Source organism: Rhinolophus sinicus, chromosome 13, assembly GCF_057876585.1.
Source record: "Rhinolophus sinicus isolate RSI-liver-muscle chromosome 13, RSI-T2T, whole genome shotgun sequence".
Classification (NCBI taxonomy): Eukaryota; Metazoa; Chordata; class Mammalia; order Chiroptera; family Rhinolophidae; genus Rhinolophus; species Rhinolophus sinicus.
The window spans coordinates 45,094,135-45,117,949 of record NC_142513.1 but is presented as its reverse complement, the minus strand read 5'-3'; the positions used below and the strand labels follow the sequence as shown (position 1 = coordinate 45,117,949).

The 23,815-nt window shown below is 41.9% G+C and overlaps 1 protein-coding gene across 5 annotated transcripts in view; it reads right to left on the bottom strand.

Moving 5' to 3' along the window:
- NINL (ninein like) overlaps nucleotides 1-23,815 on the bottom strand; it is a 203,231-nt gene that overhangs the window by 4,822 nt on the left and 174,594 nt on the right. For all 5 annotated transcript variants that reach the window (XM_074317996.2, XM_074317997.2, XM_074317999.2 and 2 more), the window contains 3 exons: nucleotides 19,115-19,273; nucleotides 18,264-18,377; nucleotides 12,669-12,782 (listed from right to left, as the gene is read on the bottom strand). In XM_074317996.2, the coding sequence (XP_074174097.1) occupies nucleotides 12,669-12,782; nucleotides 18,264-18,377; nucleotides 19,115-19,273 (387 nt within the window). The remainder of the gene's footprint in view (nucleotides 1-12,668; nucleotides 12,783-18,263; nucleotides 18,378-19,114; nucleotides 19,274-23,815) is intronic.

The following is a 23,815-nucleotide window of genomic DNA, read 5'->3' as shown; positions in this document are numbered from 1 at the left end:
AGAAAGACTCCTCAAGTCAGCCAGGGAAAAGAAGATGGTAACCTACAAAGGAAAGCCCATGAGAATATCATCAGATCTTTTCAGCAGAAACTCTCAAGCCCAGAGGGAGTGGAACCAAATATTCAAACTATTGGAAGAGAGAAATTATGAGCCAAGAATAATGTACCCAGCAAAGATACCCCTCAGATATGAAGGAGGAATAAAGTCCTTTCCAGACATACAGAAGGTGAGGGAATTTTATAACACATGACCTGCACTACAAGAAATACTAAAGGAGGCTATTCAGTCACCATCAACAGGGACAATTTGTGGCAACCAAAACATAAAAAGGGGGAGAGTAAAGGCCTGAACCGGAATATGGGGATGGAGAAAGTAAGCATGCTGAAGAAAATGGAACACTCTAAATATCAAACTTTCTTTTACATAAACTTAAGGGTAACCACTCAAAAAAAAAATCCAGAACTGAAACATATACTGTAATAAAAGAAGAAACAGAGGGAAAAATCATAGAATATCACCGCACAGAAATAATAGACAACAATAAAAGGCAAAGAAACAATGGAGGCACAGTCTTACCAGAAAACTAAAGATAGAATAATAGGAAATCCTCACATATCAATAATCACCCTAAATGTAAATGGACTGAACTCACCAATAAAAAGGCACAGAGTAGCAGACTGGATCAAAAAACTAAACCCAACCATATGCTGTCTCCAAGAGACACATCTAAGCTACAAGGACAAACAAAGACTCAAAGTGAAAGGGTGGAAATTGACACTCCAAGCACATGGTATCCAGAGAAAATCAGGTGTAGCCATAATGATATCAGATGAAACAGACTTCAGGATGAAAAAGGTAATGAGACAAAGATAGAAACTTCATAATGGTAAAGGGGACTATACAACAAGAACACATAACAGTCATCAATATTTATGCCCCCAGTCAGGGAGCACCAAAATATACCAAGCAACTACTAACAGAACTAAAGGGAGAAATTGACCAAAACACAGTTATACTAGGGGACCTAAATACATAATTGACAGCTATGACTAGATCATCCAAACAGAAAATAAAGAAATAGCAGCCCTAAATGATATATTAGATGAAATGGACATAACTGACATTTGTAGAGCATTTCATCCTAAAACATCAGACTATACATTTTTTTCTAGTGTACATGGGACGTTCTCAAGGATAGACCGTATATTGGGACATAAAACTAACCTCGGCAAATTTAAGAAGATTGAAATCATACCAAGCATAATCTCTGATCACAAGGCTTTGAAATTGGATATCAACTGCAAAAAGAAAGCAGGAACAACCACAAATACGTGGAAATTAAACAACATACTTTTAAAGAATGAGCGGGACAAAGAAGAAATAAGAGGAGAGATGAAAGGTACACAGAAACAAATGAGAATGAAAACGCATCCTACCAAAATTTTTGGGATGCAGCGAAAGCAATTTTAAGAGGGAAATTTATATCATTACAGGCCTATTTCAAGAAACAAGAAAAATCCCAAATAAATAACCTCACGTTACACCTTAAAGAACTAGAAAAAGAAGAACAAATGAAACCCAAGGTCAGCAGAAGAAAGGAAATAACAAAAATCAGAGCAGAACTAAATGAAATAGAGAACAAAAAGACAGCAGAAAAAATTAATGTGACAAAGAGCTCGTTCTTTGAAAAGAGTAACAAAATTGACAAACCCTTGGCTAGACTCACTAAGATAAAAAGAGAAAAGACACTAATAAACAAAATCAGAAATGAAAGAGGGGAAGTTATCACGGATGCCACAGTAATACAAAGGATCATCCAAGAATATTATGAAGGACTATATGCCACCAAATTCAGTAACCTAGAAGAAATGGACAAGGTCTTAGAAACATATAGCCTTCCTAGGCTGAACCATGAAGAATTGGAAAATCTAAATAGACCTATCACTAGTAACAAAACTGATTCAGTCATCAAAAACCTTCCCAAAAGCAAAAGTCCGGGACCAGATGGCTTCACTAGTGAATTCTACCAAACCTTCAAAGAGGATCGAAGACCAGCCCTGCTCAAACTCATCCAAAAATTGAAGAAGAGACAATATTCCCTAACTCATTTTATGAGGCTAACATTACCCTGATACCAAAACCTGGTAAGGATAACGCAAAAAAAGAAAACTACAGACCAATATCTCTGATGAGTACAGATGCAAAAATCGTAAACAAAATTCTAGCAAATCGAATGCAACAATGCATTAAAAAGATTATTCATCATGACCAAGTGAGGTTTATCCCAGGGGCACAAGGATGGTTCAAAATATGCAAATCCATCAATGCAATACATCACATAAACAAAATAAAGGACAAAAATCATATGATTATATCAATTGATGCAGAAAAAACATTTGACAAGATACAAAATCCATTTATGATTAAAACAGTTAATAAAGTAGGTATAGAAGGAAAATACCTTAACATGATATAGGCCATATATGACAAACCCTCATCTAGTCTCATAATTAACAGTAAAAAACTGAATCCCTTTGCTCTACATTCAGGAACACGACAGGGCTGACCCCTATCACCTCTGGTTTTCAACATAGTTTTCGAAATCCGCGCCAGAGCAATGAGGCAAGAGAAAGAAATAAAAAGCATCCAAATTGGGAATAAAGAAGTTAAATTGTCACTCTTTGCAGATGACATGATGCTACATATAGAAAACCCTAAAGAATCTACCAAAAAGCTTTATTAGAAACAATCAACGAATACAGTAAAGTTGCCAGCTACAAAATCAACGTACAAAAGTCCATTGCAATCCTATATAGTAACAATGAAATCTCAGAAAAAGAAATAAAAAACAGTTTATTTTGCAATTGCAGCAAAAATAATACCGGAAGTGACGTCATAGGACTGGCGGCAATAGGGCGCACCTTTTAAGTTCTCTTCTGGATCTTATCTCAAACGGGACATCTATAACTCATCAGAGGAATCTCTGCTCATCACACAGAACAGCTAAGAGACTCATACACTGATTACTTGAAGGTGGACAAATTGGGCGAGCAGGGGAAGAGGGAAGGGAGTGGAGTGGGGACGCAGCCCGCTTCTGTGGCTGTGGAAACACGGCCGCATCTGCCGCGGTGGAAACGCAGCCGGCATCCGCAGCTGCAGAGACGCAGGTGATCCCAGGACGGAACAGAGAACACAAAAGCCAGGAGGTGGGCTCTTTCCCTGCGTCCCACAGCTGATCTCTCCCACTGAGGGGGGCAGCCAGTTGGGCACTAGGTCAGACAAAGGACACAAACTCCCGCCACTCTCCCAATCCTTCCCCCGCCCTTCCAGAGATTTAAACTGGCCCCTGAACTGAGGAGTAGTGTCAGATTACAGAGGTGCCTTAGTGCTCAGGCTCTGGGAAGACTGGCGTGCAGCTCTGACCCAGGGAAGAGGCTGGGAAGAGTGTGATTTTTGCTGGGCTAGGAGAGAAGAGACGCCTCCACCCCCAGCCACCACCTTTTCTGGCCTGTGGTAAGAGTGTGACATGGCTAGGCTGGGAGAGAGAAGACCCATCCATCCCCAGCCCCGTCCCTTTCTGGCCTGCCTAGGGCGGGGCAATTACAACTGCAGAGGCACTCCCAGGGATCAGCAGTAGGTGGCAGAGGCAGCTCTGGGCTTTCAGCAGCTCAGAAATCTCCCTGTTGCTATACACACACACACACACACACACACACACACACACACACACACACACGGAAGAAGTGCCCTAAGACTCAGGAGAACTGGATACAGGGCTGGTGGTACTACTCTCAGTTCGCATATGTGCAGGCAAGGACAGAAACTGCACTGACTTTATAGAAACTACCATCCAGACCCCAGTCCCACGCATCTAAATCTGCAGTCCCAACGTCACTCTGGGTACCAGGTGACCAGCTCTGCCTGCACAATACACAGAGGACTCTGGTACAGCAGAGGACAACCTGGAGATTACTTGGTGGGCTTAAGCCAAGATTGGCGTTGCTTTTTTGTTGTTGTTGTTGCTGTATTTTTGTTTTTGTTTTGTTTTGTTTCCTCTTTATATCTTTGATATCTTTGCCTGTGTTGAATGTGGGTTGTCGCTTATTTTAACATGTGAATGTATTTGATTTTTTCTTTGTTGTTGTGCTTGGTGATTTGCTTTGTTCTGAAATTGCCCTACCAGGGCCCAGCTTAAGAGGCACAAGATTCAACATACCCAGAGGCCAAATCCAGACCAAACCAGAGTACTACCAGGTTTGACCTACAAGTGACACACCCAGAGGGAATTCTCTACAGGCACAAGAGCACATAGAGGCCAAACCACATTTAAGTGGTCAACCCTCACACAGCAGGATACCCTGCGGTGGGCAGAGCCAAGTCTCACAACTAGTCAGCCTAGGAGTTAACCCCACCTACTCACAAGCGAAAAGCAATTAAAGATCTTCTTTAAAAGGACAATATACACAATGCAGGAGTCACCTTTGGAGCACACGCAGAGGAGAAAAACGAAGTAGTACAAGTCAAATATAAAGGACACATACTAGATAAGATAACCCAGCAAGAACTAAGAACTCTAGGGGATCTAGCTAATACATTGAAGCAAACACAGAGAGTCAGCCAGAATGGGGCAACAAAGAAACATATCCCAAATAAAAGAACAGAAGAAACCTCCAGAAATGGAACCAAATGAAACAGAGGTAACCAATCTATCAGAGACAGAGTTCAGAACACTGATGACAAGAATGTTTAAGGAGCTTAGAGACGACATAAAGAAGGCTAGAGAAGTCATAATGAACAACGAGTTAGAAATAAAGAACACTATTACTGAAATTAAGAACTAACTTGAAGGAATTAACAGCAGGTTAGATGAAGCAGAGGATTGAATCAGCGACTTAGGAGACAAGATAGCAGAGATCACCCAAACAGAACAAGAGAATGAAAAAAGAATGAAAAATAATGAAGATGGTTTAAGAGACCTCTGGGATAACATCAAGTGCAACAAAATGCGCATCATAGGAATACTAGAATGTGAAGAGAAGAAGCAAGGGATTGAGAACATATTTGAAGTAATAATGGTCCGAAAACTTCCCTAACCTGATGAAGAAAACCATACGAGCCAAGGAAGTGCAGAGAGTTCCAACCAGGATAAACCCAAACAAGTCCACACCAAGACACATTATAGTTAAAATGGCAAAGATTAAAAACACAGAATCCTAAATGCAGCAAGAGAAAGACAGAGGGTTACATACAAGGGAACTCCCAATGACTTTTCTACAGAAACATTGAAGGTCGGGAGGGAGCGGCAGGAGATACTCAAAGTGATGGAAAACAAAGGCCTACAAGCTAGATTGCTTTATCCAGCAAGGCTATCATTTAAAGTTGATGGAGAGATAAAGAGCTTCCCAGAAAAGAATAAGCTAAAGGAATTTATTACCACCAAGCCAGCATTGCAAGAAGTACAAAAAGGACTCTGTAAATAGAAGATGAAAACAATCTAACCACAAATTTAAAAACGACAATAACTATGTACCTATCAGTAATCACTTTAAATGTAAACGGATTAAATGCTCCAATCAAGAGACACAGGGTGGCTGAGTGGATAAAAAAGCAAGACCCTTGGATATGCTGTATGCAAGAGACTCACCTCAGATCAAAAGACAAACACAGGCTGAAAGTGAAGGGTTGGAGTAAGATATTTCATGCAAATGGAAATGAGAAAAAATCTAGAGTTGCAATACTTATATCTGACAAAATACACTTTAAAATGAAGAACATATTAAAAGAACAAAGATGGACACTATATAGTAATAAAGGGATTGATCCGACAAGAGGACATAACCCTAGTTAACATCTATGCACCCAACATAGGAGCACCTATATATATAAAACAGATACTGACTGACATAAAGAAAGAGATCAACAGTAACACTATCATAGTAGGGACTTCAACACACCTCTGACAACAAGGGACAGGTCTTCCAGACAGAAAATCAATATGGAAACAACAGCCTTAAATGACACATTGGACCACTTGGATTTAATCGATACCTTCAGAGCCATTTCACCCCAAAGCTGCAGAATACATGTTCTTCTCAAGCGCACATGGAACATTTCCCAAGATAGACCATATGTTAGGCCACAAAAGAAGTCTTGATAAATTTAAGAAAATTGAAATCATACCAGTCGTCTTCTCTGACCACAGTGCTATGAAATTAGAAATGAACTACAGGAAAAAAACTGGAAGACACACCAATTCATGGAGGCTGAATAACATGTTACTAAATAATGAATGGGTCAACAAGGAGATCAAGGAAGAAATCAAGAGATATCTCGAGACAAACGAAAATGAAAACTCGACGACCCAAAATCTATGGGATGCCACGAAAGCAGTCCTAAGAGGGAAATTCACAGCATTGCAGGCCTACCTAAAGAAACAAGAAACATCACTAATCAACAGTTTTTCTTCACACTTAAGGAATCTGGAAAAAGAACAGCAAAATAAGCCCAAAGGGAGTACAAAGAAGGAGATAATAAAGATCAGAGCGGAAATAAGTGAAACAGAAACCAGAAAAACAATACAAAAGATCAATGAATCCAAGAGTTGGTTCTTAGAGAAGATAAACAAAATCGACAAACCTTTAGCCAGACTCATTAAAAAAAAGAGAGAGAGGACCCAAATTAATAAAATCAGAAATGAAAGAGGAGAAGTGACAATAGACACCGCAGAAATACAAAAAAATTTAAGAAATTACTATGAGCGACTATCTGCCAACAAGTTTGACAATCTGGAAGAAATGGACAATTTTCTAGAGGCGTACAACCTTCCAAGTCTAACTCAAGAAGAAACAGACAACCTGAATAGACTGATTAACACTAGGGAAATTGAATCAGTAATCAACAATCTCCCAAAAAACAAAAGCCCTGGACCACATGGCTTTACAGGTGAATTTTACAAAACGTTCAAAAAAGAATTATCACCTATTCTCCTCTAGCTCTTCCAAAAAATCCAGAAGGAGGGACGGCTCCCAAACACTTTTTACGACGCCACTATCACCCTGATCCCAAAATTAGACAAAGACACCACAAAAAAAGAAAATTGCAGGCTGATATCTCTAAGGAACATAGATGCAAAAATTCTCAACAAAATATCAGCGAACAGAATTCTGCAATACATTAAAAAGATCATACACCATGTTCAAGTGGGATTTATCCTTGGTATGCAAGGATGGTTCAACATTCGCAAATCAATTAATATGATACACCACATTAACAAAATGAAAAATAAAAATCACCTGATCATATCAATAGATGCAGAAAAAGCATTTGATAAAATCCAGCAGCCATTTATGATAAAAAACCCTTAAGAAAGTGGGAATAGAGGGTTCATATCTCAATATAATAAAGGCCATATATGATAAACCCACAGCAAACATCATACTCAATGGGGAAAAGCTAAAACCATTCCCCTTAAGATCAGGAACAAGGCAAGGTTGCCCACTTTCTCCACTTATATTCAACATAGTGCTGGAAATTCTAGCCACAGCAATCAGACAAGAAAAAGAAATAAAAGGCATCCAAATCGGTAAGGAGGAAGTAAAATTGTCATTATATGCAGATGACATGATACTATATGTAGAGAACCCTAAAGACTCCACCAAGAAACTATTAGAGCTGATAGATGAATTTAGTAAAGTAGCAGGATACAAAATTAATATTCAGAAATCAGTTGCATTTGTATATACTGATAATAAAACATCAGAAGGAGAAAGTTAAATTGCTTCAAAGACTATAAAATACCTGGGAATAAATTTAACCAAAGAAGTAAAAGATCTGTACTCAGAAAATTTTAAGACACTGAAGAAAGAAATGAAAGAAGATACAAATAGATGGAAACACATACCATGTTCATGGATAGGAAGAATTTATATAGTTAAAATGTCCATACTGCCTAAGGCAATATACATATTCAAAGCAATTCCTATCAAACTACCAACGACGTTTTTCACAGAAATAGAATATATAATCCTCAAATTTATATGGGACCATAAAAGACCCCGAATAGCCTCAGCAATCTTGAGAAATAAGAACAAAGTGGGAGGTATAACAATACCTGACATCAAATTATACTACAAGGCTCTACAGTAATCAAAACAGCATGGTACTGGCATAAAAACAGACACATAGATCAATGGAACAGAATAGAGAGCCCAGAAATAAATCCATGCCTATATGGCCATTTAATCTACGACAATGGAGCAAGAATGTATGATGGGGAAAAGACAGTCTATTCAATAAATGGTGCTGGGAAACCTGGACAGACACATGCAAAAAAATGAACCTGGACCACGTCCTTACACCATATACAAAAATTAATTCAAAATGGCTTAAAGACTTAAATGAAAGATCTGAAACCATAAAATTCCTAGAAGAAAATATAGGAAGAAACTTCACAGATATTACCCGGAGTAAATTTTTACTGATACATCCCCTCACGCAAGGGAATTAAGAGAAAAAATAAACATGTGGGATTACATCAAACTTAAAAGTTTTTTCACAGCAAAGGAAACCATCAATAAACAAAAAGGGACCCTACTGAATGGGAAAAGATATTTGCCAATGATGTATCTGATAAGGGGTTAATATCACAAATTTATAAAAAACTCACTCAACTCAACTTCAAAAAAGCAAACAACTCAATTGAAAAATGGGCAGAGGACATGAAGAGACATTTTTCTAAAAAGGACATAGAGATGGCAAACAGACATATTAAAAAATGCTCAAACTCATTAATCATTAGATACATGCAAATAAAAACCACAATGAGATACCACCTCACCCCAGTCAAAATGGCTATCATCAATAAATCAACAAACAACAAGTGCTGGCGTGGATGTGGAGAAAAGGGAATGCTTGTGCACTGTTGGTGGGATTGCAGATTGGTGCAGCCACTATGGAAAACAGTATGGAGGTATCTCAAAAATCTGAAAATGGAACTACCTTATGATCCAGCATTTCCACTGCTAGGTATCTATCCGGAGAAATCCAAAACTCCAAATCAAAAATCTTTATGCACGCCTATGTTTATTGCAGCACTGTACACAATAGCCAAGACATGGAAACAACCGAAATGCCCATCGGTAGATGACTGGATTGAGAAACTGTGGTACATTAATACAATGGAGTATTACGCAGCCATAAAGAAGAAAGAAATCTTACCATTTGCAACAACATGGATGTACCTAGAGAACATTATGTAAAGTGAAATAAGTCAGAAAGAGAAAGACAAATACCATATGATCTCACTTATATGTGGAATCTAAGGAAAAGAATAAGTGAATGAACTAATCAGAAACAGTTTTGGAGACATAGATGAAAAACTGAGGGTTGCTAAATGGGCGGGGGGGGGTGGGGATAAAGGGGAAGGTGAGGGGATTAGAAAACAGTCAGTAACCACAAGATGGCCACAGGGTTTTGAAAATTAAGTTGGGGAATGTAATCAATAATGTTGTAAAGATTTTGTAGGGTATCCGATGGACACTTGTCTCATTAGGGAGACCACCTCAGGGATTATAGATGCCTGATCACTGCATTGTACACCTGAAGCTGAAGCTGAACAATAATGAATGTCAAATATATATATATATATATATACGGTTACAAGAAGCAGAGTACAGCATTAGGAATAGAGACAGTGGAAATGTAATGCCTCTGTGCGATGTCAGAGGGATAGTGGATGGGGGAGGGGGGTTCACACAGTGTGAGGGACATAAAAGTTAAACATCTAAGTTTTACTTTGTCTTGTGCACCTGAAATTAATTAAAAAATTGGAAAAAAAAAAGAATAAAATACCTAGGAATAATCTTAACCCAGGATGTGAAGCCTATATGCTGAGAATTGTAAGACATTTTTAAAAGAAATTGTAGAAGACACAAAGAAATAGAAAGATATTGCATGCTCATGGATTGGAAGAATCAACATAGTTAAAATGGCCATATTACCCAAAGCAATATACGGATTTAATGCAATCCCCATCAAAATCCCAATGGCATTTTTTAAAGAAATAGAACAAAAAGTCATCATATTTGTTTGAAACCACAAAAGACTATTTGGCTATTCAGGAATAGCCAAAACTATCCTAAGAAAAAAGAACAATGCTGGAGGTATCACACTTTCTGACTTTAGCTTGTACTACAGGGCAACAATAATCAAAATAGCATGGTATTGGCAGAAAAACAGACACATAGACCAATGGAATAGAATTGAAAACCCTGAAATAAAACCACATAAATATGGACAGATAATTGTTGACAAAGAAGTAAAAAACATACAGTGGAGGAAAGACAGCCTCTTCAATAAATGGTGCTAGCAGAACTGGAAAGCCACGTGCAAAAGAATGAAACTGGACTGGTATCTGTCACCATGTACCAAAATTAATTCGAAATGGATCAAAGACTTAAGTATAAAACCTGAAACAATAAATTGCATAGAAGAAAACATAGGTACTAAACTTATGGACCGTGGGTTCAAAGAGCATTTTGTGAACTTGACACCGAAAGCAAGGGAAGTAAAAGCTAAAATAAATCAATGAGACTGTATCAAACTTAAAAGCATCTGCACAGCAAAAGAAACCATCGACAAAATAAAGAGTGAAGCAACTGAATGGGAGAAGATTTTTGCAAACAGTGACTCCGATCAGGGGCTAATATCCAGAATACACAAGGAACTCATGCAACTCAACAACAAAAAAACAAACAACCCAATTGAAAAATGGGCAGAGGACTTGAAGAGACGTTTCTCCAAAGAGGCCATACAAATGGCAAATAGACATAGGAAAAAATGCTCAACTTCATAATCATCAGAGAAATGCAAATCAAAACCACAATGAGATATCACCGCACCCCAGTCAGAATGGCTAACATCAACAAGACAAATAGTAACAAGTGTTGGAGAGGCTGTGGAGAAAAAGGAACCCTCATACACTGTTGGTGGGAATGCAGACTGGTGCAGCCGTTATGGAAGGCAGTGTGGAGGTTCCTCAAAAAATTACAAATAGAATTGCCATATGACCCAGCAATCCCTCTCCTGGGTATCTACCCAAAAAATCTGAAAACATTTATACATAAAGACACGTGTGCTCCAATGTTCATTGCAGCTTTATTTACGTTGGCCAAGACATGGAAACAATCAAAATGTCCTTCAATAGATGAATGGATAAAGAAGTTGTGGTGTATACACACAATGGAATACTGTTCGGTGGTAAGAAAAGATGAAATAGGACCATTTGTGACAACACGGATGGATCTTGAGATTATAATGCTAAGTGAAATAAGTCAGACAGAAAAGGCAGAGAACCATGTGATTTCACTGACATGTGGTATATAAACCAAAAACAACAAAAAAACAATACAAAGAAATGAAAAATAAAAACTGAGAAACTCATAGACACAGACAATAGTTCAGTGGCTACCAGAGGGTAAGGGGGGAGGAGGATGGTAGATGAGGGTAAAGGGGGTCAAATATATGGTGATAAAAGGAGAAATGACTCTGGGTGTTACGCAGTGTGATTTATAGATGATGTAATACAGAATTGTACACCTGAAATCTATGTAACTTTACTAACAGTTGTCACCCCATTAAACTTTAATTGAAAAGAAAGTATATATAGATCGTATCATGCTCTTACTGAAAATCTTCCAGTGGCTTCTAATTGCAATTAAAATCCAAACCTCTAACCTGGAACAGGCCCTGCTTACCTCTACCTGCCTATCGTCAGTTTACAGCAGCCACAACAACCTCTTCAGTGGTCTTCGATGTGCGACGTGCCATGCTTGGTCTCATCTAAGGACATTTGCTTGCACTGATCCTCTGCCTGGAATGCACCCCCTCCTTGGGGTTCCATCATGTCCCCCAGCACATATGGAGACATGCAGGTGCCCTTTTACAGCTGTCCCAGTGATTGGGGGTGCTACTGGCATTTAGCACAATGCATAGGACAGTCCTCCCTTCCAAAATGCCAACCTGGCCTCTGTTGGGAGACACAGCTAGACCTTCTTATGGCTAGGTCATTAAGTGGTACCCTCACTATCCCCACCCGCTCCCATCCATCACCATTTTATTTTTTCCAGAGCATGTCTCACAACCTAAGATCATTTATCTTGTTATCACCTGTCTCTGCCTGCAGAATGTAAGGTTCTTGAGGGCTCATCTCACGGTCTACCTAGAACAATGCCTTGATACATAACAAATGGTAGGTACACATCTGCTGAATGACTGAATAAATGAATGTATATCCTTTCTGAGGTTATGTGAACACCTCGAAAAATATATCTTAAAACAATTCCAAAAAGAAAATAAACACAATGTCCAAAGATTGTAGGGTATGTTTTTAGTAAAATAAAATTTCTATTCATTGCTTTTAATTGTTAATCTGCACTTGATCATAGCCAAAAGGCCGAGAAGCGATTTAATTGTTAATCTGAAAAAAATTTGTATATTCACATTCTCAAAATGAAGTTTAGATAAAGCCCCAGATTCAGCGGTTCAAATGAACGTGGGGTTCTTTGACAAGACAGTCTCTCTCCCTGGATCAACTACTTGAACCCCCATAAAGGAAAAAAGAAGTTCTAAAAGAGGATATAAGCATGCACTGACGGAAGCCCCTCACTCACCTGTTCTCCCAGCTCGCCCACTTTTTCTTGTAGGAGCATTTCCATGTTCTTCAAAATCATTTCCACCTCTTCTACCCGCTCTTCTGCGTCTTTAAGCTGTTTTTTATGTTCTTCCTGCCACAAAAGGTTACAGACCAATATTTTATTAAAAAGAATCAACTCAGGCTTATTTACTTTAGAATGGAAATTAGCTAAAATGTGCAAATCTGAGTGTAACTACAGATAACCTTCTGTATAGAGTAATGGTTAAAAAACGTTCTGTCATAAGGCACAAAGCTGTTATTTCTCTTTGTAGTTCAAGGAGAATTAGCAGACTGCTTTGTCTAAAAAGTTTAATCCTAAGAGACTCCGAAGTGAGTTTTCTCAAACATGTTACTAAATTTCTAAAGGATTTCTCATTAAATATCTTTGTTTTGTCAATAATCTATCATACTTTATCTTGTCTAGCTTAACATTTTTGCATAATGCTGAAAGGTGGTTCTTCCGTAGAATTTATGCTTTACAAACATTAAATTTTACCCGCCTTTCAAGTCTTACTCTATTTTTTTCCTCATGAAGGCACCCCCTGCCCTCTCACTCCTGATCTCCACACCCCTCCTGCCCTGGACTTTTCCTCATGAACTGTATTGTGACAGTTCAGGATCGAGTTTTTTTCTCAGACTTTTAAATTAAACACTTAACATAGGGTGCACAGGTGCCACAGACAATTCAAGCCCTTTAAAAAAGTGCTAATTCATTGATGCCTCTCAATAACGCTTTGAGGTGGGTACCACTGGTATCCAAATTTTACAGATGAGAAAACAAGCATACAGAGGTTAAATAACTGGCCCAAGGTCACACACAGCTGGGAAGTGGAGGAGCCAGGATTCCAGTCTCTGCAGTCCATGCTTGAGCCACTGTGTCCTGCTACCCCTTTATGGCAGCAACCCCGTTTCTACATCTCTAGGTGCCTAGTGCAGCACCTGACACAGCAGGCTCCCCAGGTCTATGCTGTTACCTTACTGACGTCTTACTATTGCCCTTCTCCTCCCTCCCTCTGATCCTTGCTATCCTTAAACATGCCAAATACATACCCACCACAGGGCCATTGCATATGCTGCTCTGCTGCCTATAGCTAGCTTTCTTTCCCTAGGTAACTGGAAAGCTTGCTCTCTCAGTGCCTTCCAATCTTGGCTCAAGCACCACCTTCTCTGTACCCTATTTAAAATTGCAAAGCCTTCTGCTCTACAGTACTCATTACCATCTGATGCTATCCACATTACTCATTTTTAATTTTTTATTTCTTGTCTCCCCACCAACACTAGAACATAGGCTCCAGAAGGGCACAGATTTTTGCCTTGTGTGTTCTTTTCTGTATCTCCAATACCTACATCAGTGTGTATCCAGTAAGTTCTGTAGTCCTCATGTGGATTTTTTTTAGTTTACGTAATGGTTTAAGATTCCTTTTAAATTAGGTGCAGCATTTGGAAACTGGGAGCGTTCATGTAAAAAACTTCTGGCTTTTCTTTGAAATCAGGAAAATCGGCATGGTGGGGCCTGCACTCCCACAAAGCTACACAGGAGGGGACTAGCACCCAAGGCCTCATACAGCCTCTTCATCGCCACCTTCCAGGTCCTGTAAGCAGTTTGAATGTGTAACCCTTAATGGTTAGCCATGTGCCCTACCACAGACACGTGCAGCCCTCGAGGACAGACTGCATCTGGGGGGACCTGTGGCCCCCAGGCTGGAGAGACCTTTAGGATCAGCTGGTTCAACGCTCCCTGAGAGGGTGGCAGACATTGTCCCCAAAAGGTTCACCACCCCTCCCTGATCCTTCCTTGGCATCTGTTAGAGCCCCTCCTTGTTCACAGTGAAAATCGGGGTCCCAGAGCTTCTGTACAACCAGTCCTCGTGGAGGTGGGATAGCTGTTGGGCCATCTTCCCTTTGGCACTGGGGCAGTTTTTGGCTGAGTGACCAGTGATTCAATCTCACCCTCTCTGTCTCCATCAGTTGGCCCTTGGGTCATTGTCCCCACTCACCCGCTGTGCTTCCAGTCACCTCCCTTTCTCCTCCTGGAGGGTGCACTCCTTGCAGAACTGCTGAGCTGTGCACCACTCCCTTTCCGGCAGCTGCTGCATCTCAGCCACGCAGCCCGGAGGCACCCTCTGCTCCACCTGCTCCCGCAGCTGGCAGACCGCCTGAGAGTGCTGGGACTGCGCCAGCCTCGGGTTGGCTCCATGCAGCTGCACCAGGGAGAAGGCCAGGTGCGACTGCTGAGAGCTACAAGGTCACTGCCAGACATGGAAGACTCTACTTTTAAGGACACTCTACAACTGGAAGGGCAAGTAAGGTATCCTCTCTCCTCTATGGTCCCTTCATCTGCAGCAAAATGCAGGACTTATAAACAGCCTACTCATTGGAATTCTGACAGCAAAACTCCCATGTAGTCAGAGCTTCTGCACAGAAAGAGAATCAGGAAAAGTGCCTATGATCCTCGGAATGACGATGCTGAGTCTAATGTTGGATCTACGGGAGGATCATTTTCCAGTTTTACCTTTCAGCATATCTCACTGGAGTCTGATTAAAAAACTGTAACTCATGCAAGCCAGGTATGGTAATTTTCCTCTTAAGTGTAGAGTTTATACTCTGAGACCTCACTGAGGCTGTAGTCACAGAGGGTAATTAATTAACACACAGTGAGTGCAGAAGGGAACTTGGGAGCAGGTATGGAATGAAGCCCTAGCCACAGAGGATGGTACAGAACTCATGGAGTTAAGCTGAGTCATTATGACTGAACTGCACATAACGTGGCCAGTCCTTTCACTAAGCAATTGGGAGGGCAGATTCAAACGCCATTATATTACTTCACTGACTCTGGAGGCGTATCTAGAATACACAGCATTTCCTTGGTCCCTAAAAGAACTGGCCACATCAGCCCTCATTCACCTCTGAGACCCCATAGACAGGAGAGGGAGGTGGCTCCATCAAGGGTCACACTTAGGGCAGGTCTCAAGTGGCCAAGTGGTCAGAAAGTGGGGGGCACCCACTATAGCCATGTAAGGGCAAGAGTGAGGCTGTGAAACTCCAGCCCAGATTCCTGTGTCACCTCACATCTCCAAGGTGCTATCTCAGGGGCCACATCATCACTGTAACATGTGGCCACTCTCTAGGATGGGTTATCCCAGAGAGACACATCTGCACATACACAGCTTCCAGGAGGACAGCTGCCGTGCTCTTTTGGGAGGGAAAGAGAAGAACCAGTGCTAAAACATCACCAAACATAGCTTCCTCTGGCTTTCCCGCTTCAGGTGGTCATCTGCAGCCTCCCTAGCCAGAAACTCACCCCCCATCCCAGGCTCTGCGACTGATTGTCAGAGTGCACACCCAACCTAATGGTACTCCTGCTCTGACCTCACTCCCCACCACCTCTGATAAGTTCCTCCTTTGAACACATGGCCCCACGATCCTTGCTGCCACCTCTGAACACTGGCCCTTGACAGCAACCTTTTCTGCAGGGAGGCCGCTGTCAAGTGTCAGGCCCAGCATGGGAGTTAAAGCAGCCCTACTCGTCGGTTCTCTGCCTGGGCAGATGGCTCATGAGCATCCATGAACTGAATTCCCCCCAGTTCTCATCTCCCTCCGTAGGGAAGTGAGATGCAGATGGAGCTGGCCCACTTCCAGAGTACACAGGCTGCTCCTCCTTCCCCACTGAGGGCCCTCCCCCATTGAGAGGTGGGGGCTGTGTCATCCCCTTGAGTCCAGGTTGGATTTGGTCACCCTGTTTTTAAGAAAAACAGTGCTGGGACCTGTAGCCTCACACGAGCTGCTCCCCTGCTAGTACCTGTCCAATCTGCTCGGATCTGTGACGTCCTAGAAGTTCCTCCTTGGAACCACCCACAGATGCACCAGTGACAACACTGACTCCCTCCCAAGTGGCTCCATGCTCACCCTCAGCACAGCACACCCAGAGGTACCTTAACTACTCTGTAGACAAGTCTACTTCCCTTCTCTGGAGTTTTATCAGTGTGGTTTGGGGGGGGGGGGGGGGACTCCTCCTCTAATTCACAAAGAAGCAGAAACCAGCTCACACAGCAGCAGGATTGCTTAAGTAAGGTATCTTCTGCCCATGGTGCTGGTTGACTCCTTAGCTTCAAAGAGCTCAAAGTGGCCAAGGCAATTTCTCAAGGTTCCTTTCAGACTTAAAAATAGAGAAGGGAACTCTCAAATACATAGAGGCACCTCTGGGAATGCGTTTGCTTGAAATGGGGAAGCTGAGAGCCTACAGGAGCCCTTGACAGCCCTGGAGGGTCTTATACCCAGGCTGACCCATCCGCAGCCTTGGGCATCTCACCTTCTCACACAGGTGACCATGGCAAAGTCCAGCTGTGAGGCCAGGGGCCAGTCAGGGAACCTGCAAAGAGGCTCAGCAGAGAGAGGCACTTAGGTGCCACATTCAGGTGAAGTTGGTACTGGGCCCAAGGCCATGTGCATTAGAGACCCCTTCCATACGATACTTGGGGTGGCCTCTCCCACGGTCCCTCTTTCTACCCTGTAGCCCCCTGGCCCTCCAAGTGCACCCACATCTGAGTCTGCACTGGGCCCTCAGCCCTCAACAATTCCCACTGTTACACACCTGCCATTCTCTCTTCCTGCTTGAGTACCTGGATATTACAGGAAGAACTGGCTACCCCTCTCTGTCCCTGCACCTCACACTGTCAGGGCACCCTGAGGTTCTTATTTGTCCTTGGCCATGAACTCCCTGCCTCCCCATCTTTGTATCTCCTGAGTATGGCAAGTGATGGATAAATGCTGGAGCAGTAGAGAGGGTGGAAGCCAGCAAGTGTGACACCCACAGGCATGTGCAATTTCAGGGCTTCACTGTGCACATGTAAATATGTGTGAGATGGGGGCACAGAGCTTGTTACTCATCAGGTCTACTTTGCCCCATGGCCTTGACTGGCTGCCTTGAATCTGACACCATTTCCCCTCCTCAGAGGCCACTCCAATGCTTTCCTTTGGCTCCTAGGTTCTGTGGAGGGCACACTCAAAGGCATGTTGATAAAAGTGAACTGGCATCTTAAGATTAACCATAGAGCTGGGAGGACTATGCGTGGAGCTGGGCCCCTTATTAACTCTGTAGTCCTGACTTCCTGTTAAACTTTGTGGTAACTTCCAGGAGAGGGATACACACACACACACACACACACACACACACACACACACACGGCCATCTTGCGAAGTCTTGCTTCTTCTTTCTGCTTGTATGTGGCAGTTTGGAGGTGTGTGTTTCTTTTTCTTTTCCCGAATAAACTGTTCTTTTGGCGGACTACCTGGAGAATTATTTTGTCCAGTCGACAATGCTTACTGGCCTCCTTCCCTCAGGACTAAACTGAGGCATAGCCCTTCACATGGCCTGCTCAAGGTCAACCCAACCCTGGACTAGGCTTGACTTCAGTCCTATGCCTGGTAAGTGCCCCATTAGCTGTGTGACTTCAGGCTGATCCCCAAACTCCTCTGGGATGGACTAGTCCTGGCAAGGCTCTGACAACACTGAATTGTATGGAGTCTCCTCCCCAGCTGGGACCCAGTGCTTCAGGCTATTATATGCACTCACCTGGTCTCGACTTTTTTTAAGGGTCTCTCTGAGATGTGACTGTGACAGTCTTAGGTTCTGACATTCCTGATTCATGTGTTCAAGTTCAAGTTCAAGTTTTTGGATTTGGTCACCCTGTTTTTAAAACAAATCAATTTCACATGTATATCTTAGCAGTGTGATACATATTTAATGCAGAAACTTCAGAAAATTACAGAAAATCCAAAATCCAAATCACCCATGATTCCACCAGCCCAAGGACTACACCTGACATTGTGCTGTCATCCTTCAGCCCTTCTTCTAAACACAACATTTGTATCGTACAGTGTCGTATGCTGTACTTTCCTCCTTATTATACTTTGATCATTTAATTAAAATATTATTTGAAAACATGGTTTTTAATGGCTGTACCATAGTTTATCGACTCATGCAGTAAATTGCTGATAGGTGATTCAAGCTGATTCCAATTCTATTTTGCTATTATAAATATCACAGCAATGAAAATACTTCCACCTAAGTCTTTACACAATGCTCAGGTAAAATTCCCATAAGTAGAATAATGAAGTCAGAGGATACTGACATTCTTGAGGCTCTTTATATATATTTTGCCAAACTGTCCTCTGGAGAGGTGGTACCAATTTACTCTCCTGTCATCAGAATTTAATTCTTTTTTAGTATTTTTTCTAGATACCATGGATTTGCAAAAGTTGCTTAAGTCCCCATATTTTCCAGGGCTTGCTTAAGTCCCTTATTTCTCCTGTGTGGCAGTGCCCACCTCTCGGCATTTTAGGGCTCTTTCTGACCTGTTTTAGGCTGCTTTTCTCACATGCCTGCACCTCTCTGCCCCACTGCCCACGGGCCATTACTTTCACCTGCAGTTCCTCCCGGCATCCAGCCTCCTCCAGTTGCTGTGTTAACAGCTGAATGGTGACGTAATTCTTCTCGTTTTGTGCCTGTTGGGTAGAGGCCTCTTCTCCCAGCTGAAGGACCCTCTGGTTGAGTTGGGACAATTCATCCTTGCATTTCTGACTCTAGATAAAAAAGGGTGAAAATGCAGATGAAAAAGTAATTTTTTAAATCAGCAATTCAATTCAGATCATTTCAGTGGTTCTCAACCAGGGACACTTTTGTTCCCCAGGGGACATTTACAATGTCTCGAGACATTTTGGTTACCACAGCTGGGGCAGGGGGACTGGTATTGGCAACTAGTGGGTGAGGTACTCAGCATCCTCTTGTGCAGAGAAGGACCAGCCCAAATGGCAGCAGAGTGAGCATGTGAGAACTTGTACCATCCCCAGAAGAAATGAGACACATCTGGGCCACCAGAGGTGGTATGTGTCATGAGCGCCCAAACCACTGTTCTGAAGACCTTTCATGTTTTTCTCATTTCTTCCATGGTTATTTCTAACATTATTTTAAGTAGTTTGAAGGGAAAAAACCCTAATTAAATTTGAGGTATATGAATCTCTTCAAAATTTCCTCTGCTTTTTGTCACTGCACACTTAAATGTAGCTTTAAGCAGGGTGTAGGCATTGATTACATTGTATGTATTGCTTTTTCTCAATAACCACCACCCAACAGATAGTGGTTGCTAAACAAATGCTTGCTGGGTGGATGAGCAAATGCACTGGGAGCTGAAACAGCAACTAGGAAGTTGGGCCTACAGTCTTTTACCATGGAAATTCCAGTCATTTTCAACTATTTGTCCTGCATATCTTCATACAAGCCACATTTTTGCTTATTTGCTTTTCCCACAATAGTCAATTCTTGAGGCTGAAGCTCAGCGTCAGCAGCTCTCAGGTATTTTCAGAGTGGCGTCCTCTGAGCCGGCTTCAGCACTCTTGGCAATGCACCTACCTCACTCTTTCCTCAGGGCTGTACTAACAACCATTTTACTTTAATGTTTTCGATGGTCTGATAACACATAATGGAACCTAGAAATTGTTTCAGCTTATTCAAGCTTAGTGAGCCTACACATTTTTCTTGCAATGATTTCTCATTTTCTTCTCTAAACTGATCACCACCTTGACCTTTCCTTAGAACCTCAGAACTGAGAGGGTGAAGAGGTGTTTCCACCATATAGTGAGTTCATGGCAGTTACACTGGTATGGAGCTCTCTTGTGTTTATAACATCTTACTGTGAAAATTAACATTGTTTTTCACTATTAATACATATTCACCTTTGTCCTCTGAGGACAGTCTTGATTCCATTAACAGCCGGAATGGAAACTCTCCCCCAACCCCTGGTATATACACACTAGTTGATTTTCTTCTATTCATCTTTAATATTTAAAGATATTAAATTTGTCTGGAAATAATTTCAAACTTAGAGAACAGTTGCAAGTAGAGAACATCCATGCGTCCTTCACCCAAGCTCCCTGGCTGACAGCATTTCCCTCATCTGCCTTGTGACTGGCATTCTCTATGCATATACACTTAAGGTGGTTTTCTGAGCCACAGCCCTACAGTACGTTTCCTAAGAAGGGAAGTGTACTCTCACATGGCTGCTGTGCAGTTCTGGCTTCAGGACGTGAACCTTGATGTATCACACACATTCCAGTTTTGTCACGCGGCCCAATTATGATCTTTGGAGCACCCCTCCCTCCCAGTCTAGGATCAGGCAGATAGTGCCTTCATCTGCCAGGTCATTTTAGGTTCCTTGAATTTGGAATGTTTCCACCGTCTTTGTCTTGTATGATACTAACATTTTTGACAAACACAGCTCCCCTTCTCCCCGTTTTAACAGTTCCTCATTTGGGATTGGTCTGATGTCCCCTTGTGACTAGACTCAGGCAATGTGTTCTGGCTAGAATACTGCTCAAGCACTGCTGTGTCTTCTTCAGGACACCACACTGGGAGGTGTGGGAAGCCAACTGTGTCTTAGTGTTTGTGTTGGTCACCTCTTTAATTCTAACTTGCATTAATCTGGGTTTTATTGCAGAAGGCAAAATGAGATGTTAGCAGCCAACTCCTGAACACATAAATATTTGTGCTAAATATATTTACTTTGAATCTGAGCAAGTCTTGGCCTAATTTCCAGTTTTTAAGTAAAACAAGGGACAGAGGACCAGACTGAACAATACCATCAGGAAACTGCTGGACAGATCCACAATGTAGGATGACCTACAAGATGACAGCACCATGGGGCAGAGACAGGTGTTCTAGATTAAAAAGACTGAAGACATATCATAGCCAACCATAGTTTCCAAAGACGTCCTCAAAAACAACTCCTATCCCACATCCGCTCTGCAGTGTGATCTAGACACTTGCCCACTAAGACGAGCCTATGTCCCTCCCTGTGGCTCTGTGAGGTCTTGGTGGGAGTGATGTGGAGTGATTTCCAAGGTGGGGTCAGAAGCCTTGTGTCTTCCACCTGGTCCTCCTGGAACACTCGCTATCTGACGGCCCCCTCATGACACTTCCTTTAGAAGCCCAGCCCCACAGAGAGATGACTCTAGCCCTAGGCATCCCGGTCATCCCAGCTGTCCAGTCTTCCAACCAAAGCCCTGATATCATGGAGCAGAGACAGGCTGGCTGCTCTGTACCCTGTCTGCATCCCTGGCCCACAGGCTCCATGAGCACAGTAAAGAGGCTGTTTCATGCCAGTTAATATGGAATAGCATGATAGTTCAATGCAGTATGTCAAACTCAACTGATCCTTGTTCTAAAAATGTACTACATAAGACATTTCCGAATAATTGGAGAAATGTGGGTATGGTCTGAATATTGGATAATAGTAAGTAATAATGAGTAAGTTTCTTAGGTGTGATAGCAGTACTGTGGTTAGTTAGAAAATGTACTTTTAGGAGATGCCTGTTGAAACATTTAGGAGCGGAGTATTATATTATATCTGTAACTTACTTTCAAATGGTTCAGAACACACACAAACACACAGAAATACAAAGACAGCTATAAACAAATAACTAAAGCACATATGACAATTAACAACTGTCAAATTATGGTTGTGGAATGTGGCTGATCAGTGTATACACGTATCATTACAACTTTTCTGTTTGTTTACAGTTTTTCATAATAAAAAGCTGAGGGAAAGAAAGCTGAGGGAAAGTGGTAACAAATAATCCATTTATGAATGTGTTCTAGAGACAAGCTGGAATGGGGAAGGGATCAGGCAACGCTCCAGGTCCAGGAAAACCCCAGATGGGTCATTTATACAAATAGCTGGTCCTCAGGCAAATGCAGAGTCTAAAGTTTTTATCATAAACCAATCCATGAATTATCCTCCTGATGGGAGGAGGCCCAAGCAAGGCTACCACATATTCACCATGGAAACAAACACCCAAACCTGGGAGCCAAGATAAGCCACTTGCCCACGAGTGGTCTGAGGCCATCTCCATGGTGAAAACCTCTCATCAGCTACATGTAGGAAGAGGTGGATCAGGAGAGAAAAGCTTGGGGAGTTATCTTGGGGACCCAGAAGGAGTTTATGAAACTGAAAGCAACAAAAACACTTGTAGAATAAGTGAGCTCAGCAAGGTGGCAGGATGCAAGATCAACAAATGAAAATCCATTGTACTTCTATGTCCTATTAGTGAACATGTGGAAACCCAAATTGAAAACATAATATTTCCAGTTTGTGGCCTGACATGTAAAGAGCTTGGAAGTCATCATTACCCGCTCCCAACAAGAAAAAAGCTAAATATACTGAAAATCAACAATTCTTAGATCCATCAGAGAATTGAGGTCACAGGGCAAACCAATGCCCTGAAAACTGGAGAGACAGGCAAAGAGAATCACAGTTTACCAGGAGCAGAGAGCTGGAGCTAAAACAGGACAGGAAACTGGAACTGTAGGATGAGTGCTGGGAGCTGCGCCTGTATTGGCTTGAGAGTTAAAGTCGTAGACAGCCAGTCTCGGGGGAGCCCCATCTCAGGAAAGAACCCAACTTTCCTGAGCATCACCAGGGTCTTGCAGTTAAGATCAGAGAATAATACCCTCATGCTTCTAGCAAGGGGATAATAAAGTGACTGCTATGGACTGAATTATGTTCTCTTACTCCAATTTATATGTTGAAGACCTAACCCCCAATGTGACTGTATTTGGAGATAGGGCTTTTAGAAGGTAATTAAGGTTAAATGAGTTCAAAGGGTGGGGTCCTAATATGATATGATTGTGATCTTATAAAAAGAAAAAGAAGAGCATAGTCTCTCTCCCTCTGTATACGTGCACCAAGGAAAGGCCATCTGGGGACACAGTGAGAAAGCAATGGTCTGCAGGCCAGGAAGAGAGTTCTCACCAGGAATCAAATCAGCCAACACACTGATCTTGGATTTCTAGCCTCTGAGACAATAAATCTCTGTTGTTTAAGCCACATAGTCTGTGGTATTTTGTTATGGCCACCAGAGCAGACCAGTACAGTGACCATTATGAAGTACACTAACAGCACTCTGTTTTCCTGCCCTCAAAAGAAACTACTTTATCAGCGTAGAACGAACATGGGAGAAGGGGATACCCAGCTCCAGCCCCTCAAGCCTTTTTGTCTCAGTTACACCTATCAGAGTAGCCAAAATAAAATAGTGATAATACCAGCTGGCAAGAATATGGAAAAACTGGAT